The sequence below is a fragment of the Coptis chinensis genome, chromosome 4, assembly GCF_015680905.1.
Source record: "Coptis chinensis isolate HL-2020 chromosome 4, ASM1568090v1, whole genome shotgun sequence".
NCBI lineage: Eukaryota > Viridiplantae > Streptophyta > Magnoliopsida > Ranunculales > Ranunculaceae > Coptis > Coptis chinensis.
The window spans coordinates 90,490,204-90,513,783 of NC_141459.1; the positions used below are offsets into that span (position 1 = coordinate 90,490,204).

The 23,580-nt window shown below is 36.9% G+C and overlaps 1 protein-coding gene across 4 annotated transcripts in view; it reads left to right on the forward strand.

The window, feature by feature from the left end:
* Window positions 1-428: 428 nt before the first annotated feature.
* Window positions 429-23,580, forward strand: part of LOC147505571 (SCY1-like protein 2 A) — a 33,385-nt gene continuing 10,233 nt past the window's right edge. The window contains exons 1-10 of one of the 4 annotated variants that reach the window (XM_086558062.1): window positions 429-990; window positions 1,082-1,186; window positions 1,978-2,085; window positions 7,296-7,475; window positions 7,573-7,699; window positions 9,445-9,506; window positions 9,615-9,701; window positions 11,398-11,484; window positions 12,314-12,427; window positions 13,203-13,331. In XM_086558062.1, the coding sequence (XP_086414188.1) occupies window positions 499-990; window positions 1,082-1,186; window positions 1,978-2,085; window positions 7,296-7,475; window positions 7,573-7,699; window positions 9,445-9,506; window positions 9,615-9,701; window positions 11,398-11,484; window positions 12,314-12,427; window positions 13,203-13,331 (1,491 nt within the window). In that variant the 5' untranslated portion in view covers window positions 429-498. Of the gene's footprint in view, window positions 991-1,070; window positions 1,202-1,977; window positions 2,086-7,295; window positions 7,476-7,572; window positions 7,700-9,444; window positions 9,507-9,614; window positions 9,702-11,397; window positions 11,485-12,313; window positions 12,428-13,202; window positions 13,332-23,580 lie in introns of all 4 variants that reach the window. The other 3 variants (XM_086558064.1, XM_086558061.1, XM_086558063.1) reach the window with 3 other exon arrangements.

Here is a 23,580-nt window from a genome sequence, read left to right on the forward strand (position 1 = left end):
TCACCAAAGATCGCGTCTCCACCTTTAACTTACTTACGGCCCATTTATCACCTATAACCTTCTATGTCATGAATATGACCCTCACAATACTGTTTTCTCTTCATGCAGGATCACTCACCCTTGAGGCATAGGCTTTATGAAGATAATAAAGAGGGACCCAAGGGATGGATGTGTGCTGAAGTAGTAGCTAGCTAGATGCATGTAACCAAAATTGCTCTGTTATCTATATTTGATATCAATAAAATATGTTCTTTGAATGTGAATTGATGTGCTCAGCATTTTCTTCAGAATTGAATTGCGCGGTAAAGGGTAAATGAAACCCACGAGCTTCCATAAGGCCCATGAGCTTGGGATCTATAATGAAATCTCGTCGGATATATCGATATTCCATGGCATTTCGAGTGTAGAAAACAACTCAACTCCTGAAAACAAACACAAAAAAAAAAAGACAAAAGAGAGAAACAAAGTGGCAAAAAAAATTGATCATTCCTGAAAATCATGGCATTAAACATGAAAAGTTTCACACAAGCATTAGCAAAAACAGCAGCAGTAATTGAAAAAACAGTAACAACAACAGTACAAGAAGTAACAGGACCAAAAGCATTACAAGATTACGAACTTATTAATCAGATTGGATCTGGTGGTCCAGGTTTAGTATGGAAACTGTACTCCGCTAAGTCTAGATCATCCTCAATACCATCTCAATATCCAATTGTTTGTGTTTGGGTGTTGGATAAAAAGTCTGTTTCCGAGACTAGAGCTCGTTCTGGTCTATCAAAGGCGGCTGAAGATGCCTTTTTCGATATTATTCGTGCCGATGCGGCCAAATTGGTTAGGTTGAGACATCCTGGTGTTGTTCATGTTGTTCAAGGATTGGATGAGACTAAGAATGCTATGGCTATGGTTACGGAACCCTTGTTTGCTTCCGTGGCCAATGCCCTTGGGTTGGTTGATAATATTGCTAAGGTCCCCAAGGAGCTTAAAGGAATGGTATGGACTATTTTTTTTTTTTTTTTTTTTTTTTTTTTAATTATGTGTGTCGCATTTTGATTTTAATATAAGGTTCTTAGTTTTTGTGTAGGAAATGGGACTGTTGGAGGTCAAACATGGTATGCTCCAGGCTGCAGAATCGTTGGACTTTCTCCATAACAATGCACGCCTTATACACCGAGCTATTTCGCCTGAGGTCAACATCTTTATCGTATGCTAAACTTCTTTCCGTTTTCATTCATTCGGTATATTTAGTTAGTGCATAGAATCAAATTGCAAGTATGCAGATGTTCTTCTTAGGTTCCAGTTATATTTTCTTAATCCTTATTGATTGATTTATTTATTTTATTATCAATAGATTGTGATTTCATTGATGTGAACATATATTACATTACCCAAAAAGGGGAGCATATAGACTGCCTGTCCTACCTTCGCAAGACACGAAAGAAAGCAAACACTGTGGCCTCTTACTTTACAAGAGTTTAACTTCCCGATAAACTGATTCTTAGTGATACACAAAGTCTTGGAAACTGAACCATCTAAAAGATGAATGCCCTCTGGCACAATAAAGAAAACCTCTGAAACATCATGAATAATCCTTTGAAGTGCCTCATTTCATCCACTCTAATCATAACTTCCATTAGACCCACACACCGGCCTTAGGACTTGATCCACTAAGCTACTTGGCTTTAGAAGGAAACTAATGAATAATGATATATTTCCCCAAAGCTTCCTTAATGTTATCCGGGGGACTCCTTCGCTTGTTAAATGAGTTGAAGAAAGCCTCCCAAACACTTGTTGAATGCAATTAAGATAGCTTATTTTTCAGTTCCCTGATATTATTGGTCTTTTCCCTTTAATTATATGTAAAGAAATGTGTTTATGGTGTTAGAATCATTTATTTTATCTCTTTTAGTTCCCACAGCATAGATCTTTCTGGTCTAGTTTCATAGCATGCTTTTCTTATTGATCCAATCATTGTCGCAGACTGTCTTTATTACTTCTAGTGGTGCTTGGAAGCTCGGCGGATTTGGTTTTGCAACTTCTGCAGACCAGGGTGGTGATCTTACGACTGTGCAACCTTTCCATTACCCGGTGAGTATATTTAAGCACACAATAGGTGCTTATTCGTGTCTATCCCTGGTTGTCCTCATGTTCTGTTGAGTCATTATCATTGAAACTTATTCGTGTTGATGGTTTGAACAAGTAGAAGAGGAAGTTAATGGTTTTCTTTTTGAGAATTGCTAGCGTCCTCACTAGGAGCATCCTACCTCTAATTAAGACAATAAAAGATGACCGGTAAATGTTTTGAACAGTTGCTTTTAAAATCAATTTTTAAAGTAGATTGACTTCAATTAAACAAGAAACAAGACAGAAATACAAGAGAAACAACAAAGCTTCTAGAGACAGACGATGTATTTTCTTTTAATGTTTCAATTTCTCTCCTTCAAATTGATTGAGTCATTTTCTCTTGTTTATACTGAACATTGTCAACATAACTTGTGGAAAGGTTGCCTTCCAAATCTGTTCAGCCAAAATTGCCTTAAAATCATAGTTTCTCCAAGGAAGTATAGTGTTCTTTACAACATGGACAAGTAAAACAACCCACCAAAGCATCAAAAAATTGAACAAGTCAAATAAGTATTTTATTGTAGCCATGGTGGAAGTGTGGGACCATGAAAAGAACAAAGGAAGTGGGTGCTCTTTATTTGGTTTAGACCAGATCCAATACAAAAAATACAACAACCTTAGTTGACGGAATTCAAGTGATAACTCCGGCGGGCAGTGCAAAGGTATCATCGGTTCGTTACCGGTTAACTAGTTCTGGTGGGACTTGAGAAAGGTTCATTGTTTTTTTTGTTTGGAGGAGATGACACCGAGTCAACTCACTTGTTGATTTTTGGTCTTTCTTTCATTTCTTTCTATTAATGAAAAGAGGGACCTCTAGAGAAGGTCAACTGTAATTTATTTTGTTAGATATAGAGGTAGGATAGTCCTACCCCTTAAAGGGGTGAGACACTAGCAATCCTCTTTCTTTTTCAATGGTAAACTGTAGATGTATTGGACTAATGTGAATGATGGAAGTTGTAGGATCAGATATCTTACATACTAACATACATCAGGAGAAAACAAAGAGCATACATGTACACAAAACAAAACATACATCAGTGGTCCTCACTACAAGTGCCCAAGAACGAGTCCCATGTGAAATTGAAGCTCCCAAACAGAGTGTCTCTCCATTCCTCTAAATTATCCCCCAGTGGTATACGAGCCCGTTAGTCGATATAACCACCTCTTCTGGGATAGAAAATCTTCAGTAGTCTACAGTCCTGACAAGAATGCACCTTCAAGACTCGAGATGCTAAAGGATCTGGATCCTTTGCCATCAAGGGAATGACCCAACCAATCCTTGATTGATGTATGAAGTTAGACCACCGTCCCGATAATGATGCAACAGATAAGTGTGTGAGTAATCGATTCCGTAGAAGACAAACATGGAGGCCAATAGTTGAAAATGATTTTTTCTGATTATCAAAGGTAATTCTATTCAGAGTTGCACACCACATGAAAAAGAGACCTGAGAAGTTCACATGATATTTTTATGAGAACGGTAAGTTATATAAGTTTTCCTCTAACAAAAAAGCGAAGATTGCGGTTTATTTGGAGAATTGTAGACATGGGTTGGAATGGAATGTGCAACTTAGAATTGGAAGTGGAAATGTTTGGAGCCTCATGTCTATTAGTTACAAATGGGAAGATTTGGGGTGCTTAATAAAGGTGGTTTTGGGACAAGGAGGAATCTTTTGTTAATTCCTACTACCGAGTTTTACCTAAGGAGAATGCAATGCAAATCCATAGTAGTGAAGAAATGATTACAAATTTTCCACATAAGAAGATTTGGAAGGATAACTTTCCTTTCAAGGTTACTTTATTTGTTGGGGTGCTCACTTGGTGGAAATTCAAAATATACACATTTTTAATAAAAGGGATATGAGTTCACCATTTTTTTTATTACTTTTTTTTTATCGATAAAATTCATAAATTAACATTTCAAAATTTTGCGAGATATTACAACTAATGGTTCTTGTAGCAAGATTCTACAAGCCCCTACAAATACCACAACCCAATTTGCAAGATATTACAAACGTGTTTCACAATAAAAGAGTGTCCCAATTATAAATGAAATCTTGATAAGTCACCCTTTCGAAACTAGGATTAGTGCATGCCCAATGATGTAACTCCTTTTTTTCGCTTGCACCAATTTGTGCAAATCCCTTTCCACTTGTTCAAAGATCCTAGTATATTTCTCTTTCCACAATATCCAAATGTTAGCACTTGTCCACATCTGTTAAAAGATGACAAGAATAGCCATAAACACCATTTGAAATGGCACATGTGAGAAGAATATGATTCAAGTGCTCCTCTTCTTGTTTGCATAGTGGGCAAATATTTTGAAGTTCCATACCTCATCAATTCAAGGCATCTATGGTTTTAAACTTTTAATTCTCCTTAAGAAAGCAAGCCTTCAAAGAAAGCCACCCTAAATGGAATTGAGTACCTCCATATCTACTTGTAAGTAAAGGTATAGATCACATCTTCTAAGGATATGAGTTCACAATATATATGCTCATTTTGATAAGTTGGGGAAGTGTGACTCACTTTGTTGCGTGCCCATTATCAAATTGAGTGTGGTGTTGTTCTTTGATTTTTGAATAGCTGTTGACATCCAGCGACTGTTAGGACGGTGTCGGCTGATAATATCATCTATTTTCCACTATCTACCAAGGCGAAATGGTGAGTGGAGTATTTTCCACTAGCTATTGTGGGGATATGGAAAAATAGAGACTTGCAGATGTTTGAGCGAAAGAAGAGAAAATACAAAATTGTGGGGGACACCAAGGAGAAGTTTCTTTTATAAGCAAGTGTTATTTTAAGCTTAAGGGGGTGAAATAATAAGACTTCTTGTGTAACTGGGATTCGCTTGTACTTTGTGTGAACTTTTGTTTCATGAATAAATTGAGTTTCATTGATAAAAAACAAATATCAAGATAAAGGGTTTTTTTTTTTTTTCTCTTAACCTTTGTTCCTTGTGTGAAAAAAATGACCAAATTGCTTTTGCCAAGGGCCAGATACATATTTGGCAAAAATGCCCTCGCCCCATAATCATAATTCATAAACCACCACACTTCGTCTTCTCCAATTTTTCTTCTACTTCCATTTCTTGAAAATTTTAATCCTTCTACAATATCCGCTCTACATTAAAAACATTCTCCAATTAAAATTTAATTAGTTCTTCATTTTTTCTATCTTTAATTTCCTTTTCCTAAATTTTTTGAAAATCTATTCGAACCATGAACAATGCGTAAACAAAGAGAACTTCATATCTTCTTATTGAATATATATTATATAGAAAGCTTATTGTTCTCCCATGAAGTCAATAGTAATATTTATTTAATCTTGTCATAGCCATATATGTTAGTGTGAACAGGGAGTGACTCTCAAGGACAAAACTGCCGAAAAAGTAACTCTCAAGGACATTTTTTTTTTCGTAACTCACAAGGACCAGGTAGATGAAAGGTCAAGTATACCCTTGACGCGAAATAAAAAACGGATCGGGTAAATGAAATGTCAAGTATACTCCTGACGCGAAATAATTAACGGCCCGGCCCAGACGAAACGACCCGGTGTATTTAGTATGAGCATTGAATGTTTATAGTCTTTTGGGTATGGACATTGAATGTCCATAGAACATTGACTGGGTATAAACATTCAATGTTCATAGTCTTTTGGGTATGAACGTTCGATGTTCATAGTCCTTGGGTATGTACATTCGATGTTCATAGTCCTTTGGGTATGAACATTGAATGTTCATAGTCCTTTTGGTATAAACATTCAATGTTCATACATCAATATATTGTATAAGGTACATTTACCTATTTGGATATGAACAATCATTGTTCATACACCAGCAAAAGGTATGAATACTCATTGTTCATAGTAAAATGACAGAAAGGGTAAATCGGAAAATATTTATTTTAAATCCGGGCTATTTGTCCTTGAGGGTTATTTTCACGGAAGGGTATAACTGGCATTTAAAAAAAGTAAAAGGGCCGGGCCAACTTGTTTTGTCCTTGAGGGTTCCTAATTTTGAAATAGTGGGTTCGTGAGTTACTTTTCCCCAAAATTTGTTCTTGTGAGTTGCTCACAAAAACCAGTGTCTCTAGAGTTACTTTTTCCCAAAATTGGTCCTCTGGACTATTTTCTTGTAGCTTGAAAAACCAATTTTTCTAGAATTACTACTTGTAGGTTTTGAAGTTATCTAATTTTTATTCGATTTATTTTTCACGCACCATTAAAATAAATATTATTAAGTTGAAATCAATATCTACTGATTATTCATCATAATTAATTAAAAGTGAATGGGGTGCGATAAAATCTTAATAGATTATTCAATCAAATGAAAAGATGTTAGATATACATCAATAAAAAGGAAAATTTATTTTATTGGATTGAAATGAGTTGACCGAAAATTCAAGACAAACTTTTTTATATTGTCTTCTTCAATTCTGTATTTGCAAATATGATGGGTGTATGAGGTGAAGTCTCCCCTTCCTAAAAATTTTAAGCTTTAAGGGCATTTTTGTCAGAAATTGTCTTGGCCCTTGGCAAAAGAAATTTGGTCATTGGCAATAGCCGAACCCTTTACATAGTATGAAAGAGAAAACTCTAGAAAGAAGAAAAGGAGAAAAACAAAAGGAATGTAGAATACTAGGTACATCAGAGGACCTTTAGTTATGAAAGTATAATTAGTTTTCTATTAACTCGACAAAAATCTGTACTTTTGACCTATTTATGTTCTTTGATATGGCAAATGGGGAGTAGGCTATGGGGTGCCAACCTAGTTGGGATGTCTTAGTTTCTTTGCATAATGCATATGCCTATCTTACACTATTTCGGATGCCTTATTATTCTTTTAAACTTGAATTAGTTATTATTCTTGTTAGTAGAAAAATATATATGTTAAATGATAAACTCTTAGACCTATGTATTTTTTCAATAAATGTGCGGGTCCTGCTAATGAAGAAGAAACCTGATGAAGTGAAAAACCAAATTTGTAGGCCTTCGTACTACTTATGCAACAATGATAGATTCAGTAGTGGTCATAATACTCTGTCTCCATTTAATTTTGCTTGAATTCACAAATATGGCTATACTCATGTCAATCGAGCAATCTTATAGAGTAGTGTTGAATTAAATGATCTGCAAGTCTGCAAATGTTATCTAAGTAAGAATTAACTTGGCAGGAATATGATGAGGATTCCATATTACCCAGTCAGCCATCTCTTGATTATTCCGCCCCTGAACTGGTTCGGAGTAAACCATCCACAGCAGGATGTGCCTCTGATATGTTCAGTTTTGGGTGCCTTGCCTACCATTTGATAGCTCGCAAGCCTCTTTTGGACTGTCACAACAATGTCAAGATGGTAAGCTGTTAATTTAAATTGTTTTCTTGCTGACGATATTACTAAACATGAAAAATTTGAAACATTTCTTATTTTTATTGGGAATGTGGCATTGCAGTACATGAATACTATGACATACATGTCACACGAAGCCTTTTCAAGCATTCCAACAGATTTGGTTCCCGACTTGCAAAGGATGCTCTCTGTGAATGAGGCTTCTAGACCAAGTGCTCTGGATTTTACAGGTAATGGAGTGCAAGCTTCTTAACTTTGAATTACATAGCTTTTGTGGCATAATTAATGCTTTACAATAGTTCGTTTACTTATTAGGCCTGTTGAGTTCATAGTTATTGTTTACTTTTTCCGTTTATAGGATATAAATTCTTTACATTTGAAATACCAAGAGAATCTATTCTTCATGAAGTTGATATTTTTGAGTCAGGTACATAGGTGTAGAATATTCATGGATAGATAAAAGATATATTATGCAATAAAAAAGTTCATAGCAACACCAAGCTCATTTGTCACCAGCTCGCAACTACTGGGAGCATGCCCCTTACACCTGGAAGACAGCCCAACAGACTCTAGATGCCCTACGAAGGGCTAACAGAAGACCCTACAGAGAACAGGAAAAAGAAAAGTACAAGGAAGAGAAAAATAAAAATAAAAAGACTATAATATGCAAGTGAGAAGGTGCTTTGCATTAGATTTGGAGCCGTCGGAGGAGGATTGGAGCAAGGAGGCTTGAATGTGGTGGTGGTGGTGGTGGTGACTATGCTACTGGTTTCTGGTGTTCTTTGGGGGTCTTTCTATACTTATTTTACTGTTTTTTTCTTTTTTGTATGTTTTTTGTTTGCTGGGTTGGGTATTCTTCTTGCTGGGATGCTTGTATCAGGGGTGTTCTAGGGTAGAAACTTCCATCTGGTCTTGTTTAGTTAGCCACTGGCTAACTACTCGAGTATTAGCTATGGTACATGGACACACCATATTTTAAAAAATAATCTGTTTCGGATACGTATCCACGTCCTGTGTCGGACACGGCACGGACACATATTGTATGTGATATACCTCAATTTTTTATATTTCGCCATGTCAGACACTTCATATACGTGTCAGATACGGACACACATATCCTGGTCAATGTAACTTAGAGTATTAGTGTAATCCTTATGGTTATATTGATGTAATATTGATTTTTTTAATTAAAAGAAAGAAGGTGCTTTGCCTTTTCTGTGTGATTATTCTGTTCTGATTTAAGCACTTGGAAGTTTGGAGGAAATATAGATCCATAATATGTTAGGAAGTGGGTCAGAAAGATGTATTCAAGTTAAAATGACTTCCAAATATTTGTACAACTATATTGGTGAGAATGAAATAAAAATAAGAATTTCCAGTTTATATTCTCTATCATGTTTTGGAGGCTCATGCTGGACAGTTAGAGACTAGAGTCTAGATTATTTGCTTGATTTGTTTCCCGGACTTATTCGGTACCAATGAAGAGTTTGGGAGTTGGAACTTGTCCTTTCTTTAAGCCTCTGCTTGATACCACTTGACAAAGCTGACCATGTCCATCATATATAAATTGGATAAGGAGACGCAGCTCAAACTCTAAGGATGAAAGAGTTGAGGGGAAGCTAAATGCCTCGTGGCAGTAGCCTTGAGGTTTTATTCTTTGGCAACCTCCATGCATTAAAAGGGATCTAATGAAAATATGTGCAATCTTCTTGTCTAAAGCTAGTTCTATGCCACACTGCTTGCAATTTTACGTTGTACTCTTTCATGTAATGTGTTTTGGCACCCTCTCTCAAATTACCAATACTGTGTTTTTCCAGTACAAAAAGATATAAATTTTGTAATCTTGTTCCAATGCATGTATCAGCTTAAATCAGTGATGGTATTGCTCATTGACATATCATGAAAATGTTTGCCCACTTCATCATATAATATTTGGTTTTTGACATTAATTATTGATTTATTTCCTATTTTGCAGGTTCACCATTTTTTCGCGATGACACTAGATTGCGAGCTCTTCGCTTCCTTGATCACATGCTTGTAAGCCTGTTTTGCTTAGCTAATTGTTACATGCTTCTGTAACAGAGATGTCTAAGACTTGGCATTAAATTAGAGATTTGACAACTGTAAGATCCATTATTTTTGCAGGAAAGAGATAATATGCAGAAGTCGGAATTTCTAAAAGCGTTGTCAGATATGTGGAAAGATTTTGATTCCCGTGTATTGCGGTATAAGGTTTGAGCTGTCTCTTATTTTGCCATTAATCTGTTATTGTTGTGCGCTATAACATTTCCAATTATCCATTTATGTTCTATTTAAAGAAATTATTCTATGTAAATGTGATATGACTGGTGAGGATTTGTATTTCTTTTTCTTTTTGTTTTGGCTAAAATAGAATTTGAATGATGGTACCACAGTACAAATAAGCCAAGCAAGCGCACCTCACACTCTGTGTGCAACTGTGCAAGCTACTATCCCTTTCCTTGCACAATATCAAATGATTTGTGTCCAACTAACCATTTATTTTGTCGTCGAAGGATGAAATATGAATGTTTTTTCTATCTTCCATGATGCTATTTGAGGTAGCCCGAACCTTTATAAAGGAATTGAAGAAAATATCCCATATGTTTCTAGTGATTGTGCAAGAGATGAGTCCGTGAATGTTGATTTGGTATGACCTTATTGTTAAATTGTCAGTTTCTCCATAATCTTGAATTTATGTGAAGGGTCAATTCTATTAATATATTAGAAGCTCATATATGTCAACACTCCCCCTCAGCAGGACATGCTAGAAATACACAGGTAGAAGGACTAGACATCTTCACCTGGTAGGAGTTGAACCCGAGCTTCTCAGAAACCAGTGACTCTGATACCATGTTAAATTACCAATTTCTCCATAAGCTCGAACTTATGTGAAGCTCAAACTTTTATGAAGGGTCAATTTTATTAATATATTAGAAGCTCATATATGTCAACATTTATAAAATGATCTCACCTTGTAGTCCTTCTTTTTCGAAGGCCAACACCTCCTATCAATTTTCTCAAATCTTTGCCAGGCATGAATAAATTGTTGCCATGACGGATACAAATGATCAATCTCCTAATCATTTAGCCCCCTCTGTGGTGCCACATTCCACATCATTCTATTCCCACTCGTTTCAAGATTATCGAAGATGCAAACCTTTTTGTCAGACACCAAACCCTACAAATAAAGATAGATGAGTAACGAAACCTTAGACGTCACATAACTTTGTAAGGAGTCATCTTGGTCAATATAAAGAAAGAAATAACACTGTCATGTAATTTGATCTGTTTTATTGTGAGTTTGTTCCTTCTTGTTAAGTGACAGTCTTGTGTTTGAAATTGTTTGTTCAATGAAATTGGTAAGGCAAAAGCTTCCATGGTGACCCACCCACTTGACTATCATACATTAAAATCAGGGTGTGCCTATTTCATGTGGGCGTCACATTTTGAAATAAAAATAAACCGTGGAACAAGGATGCGACATCTTTGGTGAGGTAGCAAATCTTCTGCCATGACCAAGACCCTATCACATGAAATAGAAAATGCATTCCTATTCATTTGTTAGTTATACTCCAAGTTTCTTCTGTATTTTGTTGCGAGATGGGAGATATTATGTATAGAGACAAATGATATTGGTGTTTTTCTTTGAGGATGTTCTTTTCTTTTTTTACTTCTCCCCTTTTCTTGTACTTGTTGTGTACCTCAACCTACTTTTTATGTGAATGAAAATCTTCACTTTACCTATCAAAAGAAGAAAACTCTGTCGCATACTAAGCAACATTTCATTGATACTTTTTACTTGATCTAGAAATGTAATAAACATTTTGTTTTCTGTGTTACATTAGAGATGAAAACATTGTGATTACCTTAATGATTTGCTCATGGTTCTCATGATTATTGCATGCAGGTACTTCCACCTCTTTGTGCAGAACTTCGAAATTTGGTCATGCAACCAGTAATTTTGCCTATGGTTCTCACAATAGCGGAGTCCCAGGTACTATATCCGTCTGTGTGATAAAAGGAATAGTAGTAACTAATATACATGCTTATTTTCTCTGCAGCTTACTTACTCTTCTACTATCGAACATATTAGTCTTTGGAAAACTCTTTGATCGTACTGAGTAATTATATATTTCTGGAAGGAGGGTGAGCTATAGATTGTATTTCTTATTCCTCAGTTCTAGGGAGTTCATGGGCCAATTGGGTTTTAGGAAATGTTTCTCTTTCCATGACCTAACAAAAGCCCCAAATTTTTACAATGCTGATAGCTTGTATGATATTAAACATTGAAGTTTGAACTAGCTGTTTGTTTTGATTGCACCAGTAGGTTTAAAACATATTTTCAGCTTTTACATATGAATTTGGTCCAAGCTGGGGCCAAGAAAGGTTTTTCAAAAGGCAGTGCCAGATTGCCAGGGCACCTTGGCCAAGTGTAACTCCAATTGCATATATGTACTTGTGCTAATGTTTTGAACTACAGTGAAAATTATGTAGCTGCAAACATGCTCCTAGTATGGTGACCTGGATACACGTCTTTCAATATGGTCTTTTATATGAGTTTCTTGTGTACATATACTTTATATAGCATATTGGGTGTTCAATGTCATTTTGAAGGACAACCGGCTGAGTTTCCTTTCAGTTTTATTCTATCGAAGGAATAACTGACTTGGGCTAGCAATATAGTTTTGGTTCTATTGGATCATACAAAGTATCTAAAGCTTCTATGAATCATCTTGAACATCTTTTCTGAAAATAGTGTATCTCCAAAAATCACATTTGAGACTATTGGATGGTGCTTCTCAAAGTTCTTTCTGCCTTTTTAGGATAAAAATGATTTTGAACTATCGACACTGCCAGCACTAGTTCCTGTGTTGAGTACTGCTTCTGGCGAAACATTGTTGCTGCTTGTGAAACGTGCAGATCTCATTATTAACAAGGTACTGGGGTTTCTTTCTAACTTTTCTGTGTCATGTTTAGTTGAAATAGTCGCTAATGTATTTACTAATGACAAAAGATTTGTAACTATACTGTTCAATTAAATGAGTGTTCTGGACTGCCTAATGTAATCACAAAATGTGTAACTGTCCTAGTCTCATAATCAATTGGCTTACCCTTATTTCTTTTCTTTTCTTTTTTGCTTTGTGTGCTGTGTTTGTGTGTGTGTTGGGGAGGGGGGAGATTAATAATGTTATGCTCGCATTACAAGCTTTGGAAAGTTGTGTTTCCTTTGATGTTTCACTATCTTAGTGATCCACGTTCTTCTGAACTCAGTGTATGCACTTCGGATATTCTTTGCTTTTGAGTAGGTTTACCAGTTCACCGTATCTATTGTATTCTGTTCCATTTCCTCGGATGAATTTCATGAAGTATACGTATACTAGATTGAGGTCCTTAAGCAGCTTATACTTTCTGCTTTTTTCCTACACCAAATTAAAAGCTTGTTTCTCAAGTCCTAAATTTTAAATTCGTTTTACAAATGCTAAAAGTACTATGCTTCCTGGTGAATCTCTCTCATGTGAAAAAATAGTTTTTACTATGCTGTTACAACACACACATTGGAGTTGGTACCATATTAAGGACCGCAAGTACTCTAGTTTGTTGTCTGCGAGGCAAATGTAAGACTTTATAGATGAATATATCCCCGGATGGTTGTTGAAACTTAATTTATATCTGGTTTGTGATCTTGAATTGAATGTCTGTAAATTGTAACAGACCGGACAGGAGCAGTTGATATCACATGTTCTTCCCTTGCTTGTACGAGCATATGATGAGAATGATGTTCGCATACAAGAAGAAGTGTTGAGAAGAACAGTTTCCCTTGCAAAGCAACTTGATGTTAAGGTGATCACCTTCTCTCACACCGAAGTTTAAGAAGTCAACCTTTTTTTATTGAATCAATTTGCACAAAGCATCAATGATCTGTTCAACCATCATCATAATGGAAATTTAAAGCAATTCATCTCTTCAAACTTCATTTGTTTAAAAAATAACAATAAAATGATTTGGATGAAATATTTTTCTGCTTGCAATTTTTCCAGGTTATACTTTTCATTTTGATTCTTTGTCAGTTGCATCAAGAAATTAATTATCCGACAGACGACAGACGTAATAAATTACAAATTACTTGTATGCATGGATCTTGTATTAGATGATATGACATCAAATAGACATGCTTTTGCACTGATCATAGTGGTAGAGGTGGTGGTTGTAATCTTGGAAAATGTAAGCAATTATCTAGTTGTGCTTTTTGTGGCTATTTTGATGTTGGTGGTGATGCAATCCTGTAGTGGTTGTGAAGATCCTTGTGGAAATGACAGTGAGGATGGTCTCGTTGTGACTTTGGCAGTTTGCATTGTGACCTTGAGTTGGTGATGATGCTAGTTTTAGGAAGATGATGGATTTTAATGATGTTTGTTTCCCGGGTGGTGTATTTGATGGTGTTGGTACACTGGTGCTGGTAGCAATGTTGCGAAGGTGGTGTATCTGGTGGCATTAGAAGAGGAGGTGGTGGCGATGGTAGTCATGCACGTAGTGTAGGATTTTGTGGTAGAATCAAGCTGGTAGTTAGTTGGTGGCAGTTATGGTATCAAAGGTCATGTTAATGGAGGTGTTGGTATGACTGGTGAAAGTGATGGTAGGTTTGTGTCTTAAAGTTCATGGTGGTAAACCCTAATGTATTAGTGATGCCAATTTTGATGGTGTCTTCAATTAGGTGATGACCTTAGCACATGTCTTGGCATGAAGATGGAGGTGGTGGTGCTCGTAGCAATGAACATGTAGTGATGTATATAATCTTGTGGTTTTTGTGGTAAAGCTCGATTGATGACATTGCTGGTGATTTTGGTGGTGACAGTCACGTCATGGTGGATCTGCTAACATTGTTAAGTTGTTGACGGTGTGGAGGCGATGGTGGTTAGTTATTGGGCTAGATGAAGACTTTGGTAGTTTATTGGTTATACTAATAATAGGGCTAGTGGCAGTTGTGGAGAACTAAGATGTTGTTGTGGTGGTGATGATGGTTCTTTGGTAACACTAGAAAAGATAGTGGTGGTGTCAGTACTGGTGTTGGCGGTGGTACAGGCCATCCCAGTGGTGGTTGTAGTTGTGTTGGCGGTGGAGATGGTATTGTTCTGGTGATGATGGTGGGATTGAGGTTGAAGGTTGCAATGAAAATTTTGGCACTTCTGGTTGTGGTGGCATTGACAATGGTAGCAGTTGTGGTGTTTGTACTGGAGATGGCAGTGGTTCGTGCTACTTCAGAATGTGGATTGTGAAAATTTCATAAAGAAATGCTTGAAGTGAGTGGTTCCTTTTGCTTTATGTTTGTTTCGACAAGATTTGCCAAAACACACCAGTTGGGTCGGAAGTGATCTTTTCGGAAGAGATTGCGAAGGGGATGGTTGTTGGTGAAAGAGGAGACTGGACTTCGGTTTTGAAGTTGCCTATGTACCCAAAGATATTGCTTGGGATTAAGTCTCGATTGCGTAGTTCTGGAGAATGACAAATGTTGGATTTTATAGGTAGGATTGGTGATAGTTACTTCTTTGTTCTCCAATATTCCAATCGTGGGATGAAGTTGGAGAACTTGTTGGAGAACTGTCACACGATATGAAGTTGATGGAAGTTTTGCGAACGAATCTTGAAGGTGGACAAAGTTGTGGAAGTTGTTTGAATTGGTCAAACGACTTCCTCGTCCAAGTAAAGACACGTGTTTAATTGAATATCAAATATATAGAATTTGCGTTGTTGTAGGTAGGGTCTGAACGTGGGCTTTTTGGGCTCTGACCATAGGTTTTATTGCTGGTAGGTAAGTAAGCTGGTTTTGAACGTGGGCTCTGAGTGTGGGTTAGTATTGAATTGGACTTTTATTAGGCCATATTTGTGGGGGTCGGAACATCGCCCTCTCTTTGTTACATGGTCATAGCCATGTGGCAAAGAAAGTAAATAATTGTTTTTTTTTTTTTTTTTGGTAATTGGTCGGATCGTAGGAATTTTTGTACTTGGATATTGATTGACAAATAGATAATCTTATAATAGTTTAAATATATTTTGAAATATATGCGGGCTAAGCTTATGAGGTATTATTAAATTGAGAAAAGAATGATCAGTTGTTCAAAAGTGTTGATTCAAAAATTAATGGCATTTCAGTAAATATATAAGGTTTAAAGAAATTAAATGGTTAGGCATTGGCATTGGAATTGGAGTTTGCTTATGGACCCTCGGTAGATTAATGGATCAGGTAGACCAAAAAGATAGGTACAAACCGTACAACAATAGAAGTTTAGGTGAGATTTGGCAGACTAGCTTATTTTGGTCTGACAAGAAAATGAAAGGCAATAGGATCAGCAAAAACGAAAAGGTAAGCAAACCATCGACAGTTTAAAGTGCCAAGCCGATCTGAAGTGGGTCGGGTATTTTTCACAAATTGGTTGGTATGTGAAGGAGAGTGAAATTACCAATAGAATCGGCAAATGAAGGTAAATTTTTCGCAATATTTTGGTTCAAATAACTAGGTGGAACGGCAATAGGATTGGCAAATGAAGGTAAGGATTATGGGTCGGCATAAACCATATTTTGGTTCAAATAACTAGGTGGAATGGCAATAGGATCGGCAAATGAAGGTAAGGCTTATGGATCGGCAGAAACAAGTATTGCAAATACAAACCGATTGAAGAAAATGAAAGGGTCGGGGATGAGCTTTCAAAGTGTGATGGGAGGTATTGATCGGCAAGTTGATATAGAGCAATGGTTACAATTTGGAATTAATAATTGAATCGGTTTCAATTTCTGGAGGCTTAGTCGGTTTGTGCGAGATAGCTTTCTTAAGGATTGGTCGGTTACAATTTGTTAGATCCGACAGTGTTATCTTCTTGAACTTGAATCCGAAGCAAAGAAATGTCAATTGTTCAAGCCAGAGAAGAGGTTGGCTGTGGTGAACCAGCGGCAGTTCATAGGATCGGCAATTCAAAGGGATCGGCAAAAGGAGGGTCTGGTTCACAATCGAATGGAAACGATTATTAAAAAGGAAACTGCTATATAGTTGATTGGCAAACTTATTTTGGACTAATTAGAAATAGAAAGTGAACGGCAAAATTTAAACATGTTACAAAAACAAAATTTTAGTTTGAGAACTATCGAATTGAGATCGCCCGAATTAGCGAACTTGTTCTTCAAATTGACCGATCGGTATCTTGACTGGAAGATTGATGGGCTATAATCCATTCGTTGGGTTTAAACAGTAGAATACTAATGGGATTGGGAACTAGTTTCAGTAGCAAGGATGGCGGCAACAGTTGTAAAGGAGGTAATGTTGAAACAAACAAATTGGGTTAATTGGAGATTGTTGATTGGTAAACTGATCGGCAAGTCTATCTCTTCGGCAAATTGGGTTATCAAAATCGATTGGGCGATCGGGTTGGAAATTGCAATTGATAAGCAATTGTCATTGATCGACAATTTGTATAGTTTGTCTATTCAATCGGTTTTGAGTCGTAAGATCGCAACTTGACAAACTCATCGGCAATATTGTAAAGTAATTGAGGCTATACAAATTGTTGATTTTTGAATCGGTAAGCAAGTGAATTGGTTTGATCAGTAAATGGATTAGTGAATTGATCGGGCTAACTGTTGGGTATTCAATATGCAATTAATGAATTATTTGAAACAAGTAGGTGGGTTGTGATTGGTAACTTGATAGGATCAGTTAGTTAGTTTTTTTCTAGGTTACATGGACACGCCATATTTTGAAAAAAATATGTGTCGGATAATGATCCACATGTCCAGAAACCGTCGTATCGTGTTAGACACAATACGCATTACATATTGTATTTAATTTACCTCAATTTCTGATTTACCATCTAATTTAATAAATTTGTAATTATTAAAAAATTAATTAATTATTCCTATCCGTGTCCCCGTCGATCTTCAATCAATCGCCAGATCCGACACCCTCAGATCCGTGTCGGACACCGACACGCGTGCCCGTGTCAATGTAACCTAGGTTTTTTTTATTTTTTTATTGGGTTTGGGAAATAATTGAATTTGTTGGAATTGGATCGGCATTGTTGATCGACAATTTAACAAATTTAACAAGGCTAAGCGAACATGATCGGCAAGTTTACTTTTGAAAGTTCAAAATTGAGCATTCAAAGTGATTTGCAACATTATCGAGCGGCAAGTTAAAACCAAACTGATTGGTAAGTGAATCGGTATTGGCTAACACATAAACAATCGTCAAGCTGCTATAAGATTGTGCCTTCCACCTGGAGTGAAGCTGAAGTTGCTGAAGGAATTCGTTCAAGAACATGAATTAGATTGGGATCCAGCTGTAGCTAAAACCAAATTAATCGGCATGTCGATAGTTGGGGCCAAACGCGAATTGATCAGCATGTTAATTGGCTTTAGGAATTGAATTGTAAGAGCAATATAGTATATATGGAGGTAGAAGGATCAGGAAGCAATTGGTCTTTAGGTAGGTCGGTAAAGAAAATCCAAAGGGTGCAATATCTTGAAGGGTTTGGTATTAGTGTATCGAAGGTCAAAGTTGGGTTTGATATAGTGTAATGAACAATTAAATATAGTGGGTAAGAACAATTAAAAGAAAAAGGGTCGGCAGCTTAAGCAATTAGTTAGTGCATGGCAGTTTGGTAAATAGGGTACCTTGGCTTAGAAGGTTGGGCCTTTAAATAACAAAAGCTAAGAAATAGATCGGCTAGATTTAAACGTGATTGCTTTAAATGGGAAGGAGACGATGGCTGTATCACCAAGTTTGTTTGAAGATTGGAAAGGTAAACTCACTAGAGTTCTTTTCGAAAAAGAGATTGATTTACCAAATTGGGAAGGGTCGGCATTTTCTCAAGGAGTTAACCGATTTCTTTTTCAAGAAATAGAAATATATATTGACAAGGCGTTTTGATCGGTAAGTGAAATTAGTTGATAGGCAAATATACAAACTGGTTAGCTGTTGTAACTGATCAGTTTTTTGACTGGTTTTTTCTTATTGACAAAGCTGGAGTCTTGGATTTAATTTGATTGGCATAATATAGATTAGGCTAGACTAAGGATTGATCGGCTGTTTGTAATTGTTTGGAGGCAAATTGGGTCGGGTATTGGTCAGCAATAGTTTGATGTGGAGCATTGGTATTTCTATTGGTGTTAACAATGGAATCTGTTTCTATATTTTTGTAGAGCTGAAATCGGTAAGTTCGGGTGGTTTGAGAGTATATTGGCAAATTAATAGATCGGGCAATTTCCTTTTTTCGAAAAACTGATTCGCCGGTTAATGAAATTAATCGGCAATAGTATCGAGGGGCAAGTAATTGAATTTTTCTTTGAATTGATCGGCAAGTTTCGATCGGCCAAATTCGAACTTTTAATTTTGATCGGCAAATTCAAGTTCAAGTTGATATTGATTTGATCGGTACATATGAAGTAGGATCTGCAACTTGATAAGCCGTATTGGATTTTGATCGGCAAGTCAAGAAAATTAATAGGTCGGCAACTTGAAGTGGTCGGTCAAGTCTGAACAAATTATGTCGAAGTTTAGCAATACTAATCGGGTGGGGTAGGAGATCAAAAGGAAACTAGGTACTTCAATAGGAGATTAGTAATTGGTGAATTTCGAAAATTGGACGGGTTTGAATACGTTGATCGGCAAGTAGTGGTATAGGATTTTTTTTTTTTTTTTTTTTTTTATTGGCAAACCAATTTTTTAAATAAGATTAGTAACTCTTTGATGCTGGCGGGATTCGAGCCCTAAACCTCTGGTATCATCCAAAGTTTTACTTGCTAAAAAAAAATGTGTGGGCAAGCCTGTTTTTAAAGAGATCAGTAACTCAATTGTATGTAGCGGGGTTCGAACCTCAGACCTCTGGTATCATCACCCAAAGGTTTTACCAACTAAGCTAGAAGGCACTTACGTGGTATAGGAAATTGATTGAACAAAGGATTGTAATAAGTTTTAAAATAGTATGAACAGAGAATTAAGGTACAATAGGGGTCGGTTTGGCAGTTAAAGGAGAGCAGTTTGAACAAATTGATAGAGTCGGTTATTAATTTAGATCAGCTCAAAATTTCGGTCGGGTTAAGTGCAAAACCGATCGGGTTTGGAGTGTCATCGGCAATTGTCAAGCTGTTAAGTTGTGGTAGACAAAAATCAGAAAACGAGCTTAAGGTTTTTAAGATTAACCTAATAACAAAAGAGGATCGGCAAAGCTATTGCTAATGGGCTTGTACTTAGAGGAATTGCCTTTTAATAGGGTCGACAACAAAAAGAAAAAAACCTCACTAGCCATGGGCGGCAAAAGGACCGGCAAATAGAATTGATAGTTTAATTGAAATACTTTAAGTGATCGGTGACTTTATTATTATTATTTTTTATTTTTTGGGTTTCCTGTCCCCAATGTGTAATAATGTGATTTGAGATAATGCTGCCCTCCATTGTATATTGATAATATTATGAAAGTTTAGGTGACGTCCCCAGATTGTAATGATTATATATTGAAAGTTGGGGTGACGCCACCCCATAATGTAATGATAATGAAAGTTGAGGTGACGCCCCCAGATTGTAACGATTATATATTGAAAGTTGGGGTGACGTCGCCCCTATAGTGTAATGATAATGAAATTTAGAGTATTTGATCCTTAGTTAAAACAAAAGAAAGATGGATTGAATTTTATTGAATTATGAAATGATTAGATGAATGAAAAACAAACATTAAATAAAGGGAAGACATCAACGATAAAACTTCTTCAAATGAAAAGCATTCCATGGCTTAGCAAATTTTTCTCCAGTGATTCGATGAAGGAAATAAGATGATGCGAGGACGCAATAGATTATCATGTGCACAGCACATGCATAATGCTACAGCTAGAGTTTATCTTTTATTCTACTTCTATTTTAAATCCTTAGTTAATTAGAATTAGACTAGCTTCTATTTTAGTTTCCCAAGTTCTATTATGATTAGGATTTGTTAACTAGTTCTCTATATAAGCAGATGTAAACCTTAAGATTTTCAGACTTGATTATTATTATTGAATTAAAAGAATTCGTTTTTATTCATTAGACCCTAGTTTTGGGTATCTTTATACATTGTGTATCTATTGTTCTTGCTTCCGCGACAAAGATACATCAAATTGGTATCAGATTTTTAGGTTTTTTCCTAGTTTGCTCGTCATGGCCACTCAACGAAGAGGACGCGGACGACCACCAGCAGTGAATACAAGATTGGTTCGTGTTGAGAAAGAATTGCAAGCAAATTCGACCGATTTCTTGACATAAAAAAGAGATTTTGATGAAGCTCGTGCTGATTTTCAACCCAAACACACCATTGACGTTGTGGATGGATAGTGGGTGGGCGATGACCCCAAGATTCCCACCACTGTTCAAGTTGAGTTAGTTGTTGCGCCCAAAAATACTCAATCGAATCGACGCCGATCATGCACCTTCGCTAACTTCTCCACATCCATCTTCCATTGAAAGCGATAAAGAATCGCTTGTAGCTTCAAGCACTAAATCACCATCTTCTCCAATTAAATCGATTGGGACGACCTATTGTTGATGGAAGTGTTCCGATTTTGAATCCCAATCGATCGGTCGATTTCCTCGCGTCTTTGATTTGGCCTTCCCGAGTCAAGATCGCAGACGAATCACACAATTCGAGTTCCCCATGTTGATCAAACTTTTCAAAGATAAAGATTTTGCTCCCGAATTTATTATGATGCGGATCTCAATGCAAGTCGCATAAGCTATCGTCGAAATCTGTCGCCTTGGCGCGGTCAAAAAACATATTGATGCTTCATTACTCTCGGTCATCTTCTCCAAAGAATTTCGATCGACCAAAAGACGATCCTATTTGCCTAATTCGGGTCGGGCAAACATCGCTCCTTGGGTTTCTAATGTGCAGGCCCATGGAAGACCTCATGATACTTTCAGGGCTACAAATTATATTCCAGTCCAACATAATACTAGGCCTATCCACAAGAACGCTGTTACTGTTGACCAGGGTGCACCCCATTCCCCTGACCCAGTTGATTCGCCACCCCCTTCGCCCCGCCGATAGCCACATCAGTTAGCACCAGCTTTTGATCTTCCGGACCCTTCAGATTCTCCATCTAGTCCTTCTCCACCAAGGCGCAATAACCACAATAGGCGCAATCCAAATTTGATGTATTTTGTTGACGGAAGCTTCAACAATGGATGAACATCAACTAGATTTAATAAATCAAACACCTAAATCTAGGGTTTAAACCTTCAAACATGAAGAACAATTCACAAAGAATTAATAATCAATAATAATATAAGAAAACAACTACTAAACCTAATTGAAAACCAAATAGGAAACTATCCTAAATCCTAATCCTAATTCAATTAGGAGACCAAATAAAATATAAACTATTAATTATTAATAATCCATGCTCATGCATCATACTCCCATGCTTGAAAGAAACTCGTCCTCGAGTTTGTTGTCTTGAAAATCTTCAAACCCGCAAAAGTTCTTCATAATCGAATACGGCACCCTCCCCGGGTTACAGAAAATTCGTCCTCGAATTTTGCCCAAGTAATGACTCGCAAAAAGAACCAAGTACTATGCATTCTTTCCCCAATTCACTGAATGAACAGACTTTGTTGCCTGGCTGAGTGTTAATGCCTTATCACTGCCGGGTATTCTTGGCTGACCAATACAATAACCAGAAAAGTGATATTTGGAGTAAACAAAAATACCAGGATCAAAAAGAACTTCGGATTCTTCTTTCTTAATATTTTTCGCTGCCCCCGGTGAAAGTTGCACCATTGTAGAATCCAATAGGGGTTTCTCCTCTTCAATTGATAATAGTTGTTGACGAGAAAGGAATAGATGATGCTTTACAGCATTATCATATGCTGAAAGTTGATTGGATTTGTCCTCACTTACCAAGATACTATTCCGAACCACATGAGCTGCCTGGGATTTTGTATCATCTTCAATTGGTGTAGAAGTAGAATCTTTTGAAGCATTCCTTGGATCATTCAGTCGGTGGTCAGTGTGTTTGTCTGTCGTGGGATCAATGGCAACACAAGCTTGTCGTTCACGAGAGCTTATAGAGGCTGCTCGAAACAAAAGGTGTTGGCGCTGCCGCCCACTTTCATAATTAGACAGTGGAGGATGTTTCCATGCAGGATCACTGTATCGGTGTTTCCTTGTTTGAGATAATTTGCCTTGTTGGTTAGGAAGAGAAGGTTTATGGGTTCGCCTAACTAACAAAAGTGACTTTTTTCCATGGTGGTGGTAGTGACAATTTTTAAAAAAGGAAACACCACCCCTCTTTGTGTGGTCGGAATCGGAATCATATATCGATTCGTAGGAGGAAAATTCGCATCTCTTCTCTGACTTGAATTTTCGTCGTAAACTAACAACCAGTAATAGAAGAGGGGAACGAAGTTTAAACCTTTTTGAAGGAGTAAAACTCTCGCGGCGGCTGCAATCCATATTGTAAGTTCGCCCATAATTGTGATCGGTATAGTACTTCGATCCATGGAAACTTCGATAATCGGGCGGCGGTGGTGACTCTCTTCTACTTCTCTTATGATACTCCATGACAATTAACCAAGAAAATTGAATAAAATTTTTTTTTTCCCGCAATGAATAGTGTTCGGTGAACAGTAACCCCACGATGAACAGTGTTCCGGTGAACAGTACTCGTGAACAGTTTTCCTTAAATTTTTTTTTCCAAAAATCAATTGGCTCTTGATACCATTCCACTTCACTCCTTTTGTTGGCAATAGTATTCCACCTATTCCCCTACCTGTAGATCATAGTGTTGTTCCTGCTACTGCTACAGATCGGATTGAAACTGTCATTGATGTTTCTACTACTACGACTCGCCAGGGTATTTATGATCGTTATTTGGTGAAGTGGTGTGACCGTCCATTCTCTGAAAATTCATGGATTTCTGATGCTACATTTCAACTCATGGGTCCTACTTTCTACCATAAATACAAGGACTTAATCTTGAGGACAAGCTCTTCTCAAGCGGGGGGGATTGATGCGAGGACGCAATAGATTATCATGTGCACAGCACATGCATAATGCTACAGCTAGAGTTTATCTTT